The sequence below is a fragment of the Telopea speciosissima genome, chromosome 11, assembly GCF_018873765.1.
Source record: "Telopea speciosissima isolate NSW1024214 ecotype Mountain lineage chromosome 11, Tspe_v1, whole genome shotgun sequence".
NCBI classification, from domain to species: domain Eukaryota; kingdom Viridiplantae; phylum Streptophyta; class Magnoliopsida; order Proteales; family Proteaceae; genus Telopea; species Telopea speciosissima.
In genome coordinates this window covers 40,350,428-40,355,538 of record NC_057926.1, presented here as the reverse complement: position 1 = coordinate 40,355,538, position 5,111 = coordinate 40,350,428, and the positions used below count along the sequence as shown (strand labels likewise).

Sequence of the window (5,111 nt, the reverse complement as noted above, 5' to 3'; positions counted from 1 at the left end):
TGATGATTCATATACCATTGATTTGGAAATCTGATGCAATGCTACCCTAATAAAACCAAAACATTTGATCAAACTTGACTCACAATAAAATTAAAAACAATTGATAATCATCTAGTTACAATTCTGAAAAAAAAAATCAATTTCTAAATCCCTACTCAAACTAAAACTAATTCAAAAGAAGCATCGGATTTTAGACATGATGTCACGAAGGAGCCAATCTGCCATCAATCTGTATCCATTCTGCGTGGAATGAACACCATCCCAGCTCATATGTGATTCTGGATTTGAGCAAACTTGAACTCCTTCAGCTCCACACATCTTTGTCACATTGAAGTTGTATTCTCCTCCTGCTCCACAACTTGCTTTTTGAATGGAGTTCACATCAAAACCTTAACAAAAACAAAGAAGGAAGAAAAGATTAATTAGTATGCAATTAATTCTGTACTTATGTTTCTAATTATAAGCTCTAATTAAAGAACAAAAGTGTGGCTTACCAAGGAAAGGGGCATGGGAAAGTACCCACTTATAAGCTGTGTAATAGTCAGCATATGCAATATCAATATTACTACCATGCTCTTCCCTCAACAAACTAATAGCTCCTTGAAGTTGTATGTTATGTTTCATTGCAAAATTATTTAATCCTTTCAGGCACTTGAGTTCATCGTAAGCTGCCGGATCATTACTCTTGAATGCGGTGAGATAGATCGGTATACATCCAATAGGAAAATTTCCAGGAACCACCACTCTTGTTGCACCAAGTTTAATCACTTCCTGCATATCCAGTAATATAAGAGAATAATTAATTAAAGAAAATATTTCCATAATTAAAGAATAAAATTTAGGAAAGAAAAACTTACAGTGACAGCATCTTTGATCCTTTGAACAACAGAAGAAATTAGACTTTCAACCTCTTCCATGGTTTTCCCTTGAAAGAATGCATAGTTGTAGTCATTCCCTCCAATCTCTCCAACCATGAAGAGAGACTTTCCAAGCTTCTGTCTACACTCTAATTAAAATTACAAAACACAAATATTTGAGTCATGGAATTTGACCATTGAATTGAATAGATTAATTGAAGTCATATGTTTATGTAGAATAATAATTACCTGTCTCAGTAGAGCAAATGGATTTGAGATGTGTCTTGAACCAGTCGAGTTGCACAATGAGTGAACTGTTGGTTACAGGGGCATAAATTCTCTGTTTGGCAAGAAAAGTAGTCTCCAAGGCAGTAGATCCAGCTACTGCAAAGTTAACTCCATGACTAAAATCAGCATCTCGTTTCAAATAAGGGTTAAGAAGGGGGACTTGAAGAGCCATTGCTATTAAAGCCATTGATAATAAAAGGTAGAGAATTAGTTTAGTAGACTATGATAGGATCCAAGATTAAACCGAAAACATTAACTAGCTAGGGAGAGTGACTTACCAACATAATCAACCATGAGAAGACCATTGGAGCATCGACCGGTAGGGGCATTGGACAGTGTCATACCATAGGGAAGATGACTAAACGGAGTAGCAGTTCCGATTGGAGCTTCACGGATTAGATTGCCGGTATCGGATATGGAATCTCCAAATTGATAAATAGCATCGAATGAACAGCTCTTGATGAATCGAGTAGCATTACAGGGATGAAGAAGAAGAAGAAGAAGAAGAAGAAGGAAGTGGAAAGACGTATGAATCAAAAGGGAAGACTTAAAGATCGCCATTAGAGAGAATTGGGTACTCGATCAATAGAGAGTTGTGAATTGAAAGGTTCAGTACTGTAGAAGAAGGGCTTAATATATATATAGAGAATCTGCAGGAGAGAAAGAGGTGAATACGTGTTGGCTAGTCCAACTCTTACTACAACTCTACAAAGTTTTAAGTTCAAGTTACGGAAGGAGAGATGGGGTATCTCTATACAGACTTCTTTCCAACCGAGAGAAGGATTACGAATGTTACTTTCTAAACTATGTAATACTCTAGTCCTCCCCGTTAGTCTAGGACGTTCTGTTCTAATGTCTGGCATTTTTTTAACATGGTTAGACCATTCTGTCCTTGATCGTGTAAAGTGACAAAAATGCCCTTATCTAAAGAAAAAAAAAAAAAAAACCCTACAACTCGTGTTCCCCAAATTGTTTAGGGTTTAAAAAAACCTGAAAAATTGCAAGTTTTTTTTCTGCTTGAAGATTGGTTGATTTGCAAACTGTGCTTTAGGGCTATAAATGGATCGGATTCGGCTCGGATAGTATTATATCAGCATCCGCATCCAATTAGCTATCGGACGGATTCGGATAGTGCTAAACGGATACGGACATTGATACGAAAATGGATTTTGACTATTCATTTACACCCCTATTGTGCTTCATTGGGGACACTATGTACCAGTTGCATGAAACAGATGCTCATGGATCTTAAGAAATTGAAGAAAAAAGTAAGGATCTTCATTCCTTATTTGACAGTGCAAAACAAGTTGTTGAAAAATTAAGGATTACCAACAAACTACTATAGGGTGCATGGACAGACGCAGGAGAATATATTAAGGCCATAGTCGATTCTCAATCTAAAATTTGACATGTGGCCAATCCACATCATTTCGTAAGCATCCAATAGTCAAAATGGTCACATTACTCTTCAAATGGCCAAAAAAAAAAAAAAAGGGGACGTGTTGATCCACTTAAACTGAGAGCTTGTTTTGATATTTTTCCCTTTTTCAAATGGTATGAAAAATACAGTGTTGCAACTTAAGTGGCACTTAAACTTTGTGGACATAAGTCTATTTTTAGCCCAAAATTATTTTGCATTTTGGAAATGTAAGGCTTCAAAACTGGTGAGAAACTCAATTTTGACAACTTTGATTCAATCTTTAGAAATACAATAGTAAAAGTTAAGATACAAGATAAACCATACAATATTGATGAAACCCGAAAATTGACAAGTGGCCCACCAAATGGGAAGCTCATTAAAAGGGAAGTTTATTTCATTCAACGTGTAAATGACATTTTCCCTATATCTTATGTTTTACAAAGGACCCTATTATCCAATATTAAGATAAAGGTGAAGGTAGTTGTTTCTCCACCCCTCCTAAAAAAATTGAAATTGGTAGAGATTGATAGCAACCTAGTAGCTTAAGTGGTATTCAAATTTGGTGCGAGAAAGCCTCTCAATGTTCTCTCAATAACTCACTTTTAGTTTTGTCCAAATAGAATTTTCCATGTGAGAAGAGGAAGATTTGAATCGTCGATAAGTCAAGCTTTCAAAATTTTGTTTCATCAAAGTGCAAGGGCAAACATCCAATACAAAACTTACCATGAGACAAACCTATTGCGCATCCTGTCTATTCAATAGTTCTAATTGATCTCATCGTCAAAGCATGTGGAATATAAAAAAAACATGTCTATCTTAACCCCAAAAAAAAAAAAACATCTATTTTGTTAAAAAAAATAGGGGGGGGGGGAGGGATTTTTTGTCAAGAATGAGAAAAAAGGTACTTTTGACATTTGATAGCAAAACTAAGAGATTTACCTAAAAGAAAGAGGGGGGCAATGGGATATCACATTGATTTGTGTTCATATTTGAAATTTGAACTCAATATGAAAGGTTTGGGCAATAATAGAGTTTCATTCCATAGTTGGAAAAGTTGCAAAATAATTATGAAAAAAATCAGGTTTGAATATAATTTGGCATGAATTTAAATTGGTTTAAAATTCAATGGTTTTTTTTTTGTTTTTTGAGATTACACAAATCAATTTGAAAATTTGGCCTGAAATTTTTAAAATTTATTTGAAATTTTGATTATAATTTTTGAAGAAATGGACCCACGAGCTATGTAAATGTTTAATACTTGAATCAACCCGTTTTCAAATTTTTGTCACCAATCTTCAAATTTGCAATTTGAATTATACTCAACATTTCCACAATATGACTATTTCCAAATATAAATCTCTCAACCTTGTTCACATATTCCATATTTTAAACAATAAATAGAATAAAAAATGAAGAGGAAATATGTTTGATATGGTCTATAAAATTTCACATGTCAGCATTATTGAAAAGAATTACACATGATTTGTCTATAAAATCCTAGATTGATCAAGACTCAACTCAATTCCCTCCCTCTATGTAGTTAATATAGTCAAAATTTACTAGAATGGTCTTCTAGCAGTGGCTTTAGAATGAGGTCCATATAAGTTATTTCGAAGGAGTTATGAATTTTATACCAAGCATGCGCAATCTAGTCCACCTACCTGGGTTCTAGTCCACCTACCTGGGTTCTAGTCCACTTATTGGACTAAGTCTCACCTTGGACCTAGCCCAACCCCCTAGATGGTCTCCTTTGAACCTATCCCAACCTATAGAGAGACCTAAGTTTTGAATGACAATTGTTTTGAGCATTTTGTTAGAATTATGATGAGTTCTCCCTTTTGAACCTAGAAGAGTTCAATTAAGAAACCTTTGAAAAAATTGCTTTCATTCCTAAAAGAGTAGGAGTTTTGTTCTTCACCTACATTCTAGAAGAGTTGTAGGCACCAATAAAGTTGATTTGCATCCCAGAAGAGAAAAAGTCACACTACCCTTCACTCCATTCAAGTTACTTTCATTTTTTTGTAATTATCGTCACTTGTAACACAATTTTGGATAACCTACACTGAGAATCAAAGAAGAGACAAGTAGTACAATCATTGGGTTTGAAAGTAAATCTGGATTTGACACCCAATCCCAAGGTATTCCATTCAACATCTATCATCTTTTTTGGGTTTCGTTGTATCATTCTCAATAGGTGCGTATAAATCTTTGTGCACAACAAGTCTTCCATTTTCATTTTCTAAATTATCAAGTTGTTCTCATTTAAGATAAACATTTGTGTTGTAGTGTTTCTCTCTATCTTTTACATGCGATTTCAAAAAGCTTGCTCTGATACCACTTGTTGGGAGGTTATTTTTCCACATGTGTGCAAATTAATGGAGATACACTATGATAACAAAGTATATGCAAAATAATAATACATTGAAACAAATCAAACCATAGTGAAATTTTTTTTTGGAAATATTCATTTGCATTTTAAAATCTTCCTTTGACGTGTTTTACATGCAAGAATTCCTGTCCGAGTATATCTCTCGAAATGGATGCCC

At 34.4% G+C, this 5,111-nt stretch overlaps 2 protein-coding genes across 5 annotated transcripts in view; one reads left to right on the top strand and one right to left on the bottom strand.

The window, feature by feature from the left end:
* Positions 1 to 171: 171 nt before the first annotated feature.
* Positions 172 to 1,706, bottom strand: LOC122645093 (acetylajmalan esterase-like). Its single transcript, XM_043838438.1, has 5 exons — positions 1,424 to 1,706; positions 1,107 to 1,319; positions 858 to 1,006; positions 495 to 771; positions 172 to 389 (listed from the first exon to the last, which is right to left on the bottom strand). The coding sequence occupies exons 1-5, from the start codon at positions 1,704 to 1,706 to the stop codon at positions 172 to 174; spliced, it is 1,140 nt and encodes a 379-aa protein (XP_043694373.1).
* Positions 1,707 to 1,804: 98 nt separating this feature from the next.
* The window catches only part of LOC122645745 (inositol-tetrakisphosphate 1-kinase 6), a 39,875-nt gene continuing 36,568 nt past the window's right edge, over positions 1,805 to 5,111 (top strand). For 3 of the 4 annotated variants that reach the window (XR_006330511.1, XM_043839091.1, XM_043839087.1), the window contains exon 1: positions 1,805 to 1,812. The gene's annotated coding sequence lies outside the window, so the exon portion shown is untranslated. The remainder of the gene's footprint in view (positions 1,813 to 5,111) is intronic. The other variant, XM_043839088.1, reaches the window with a different exon arrangement.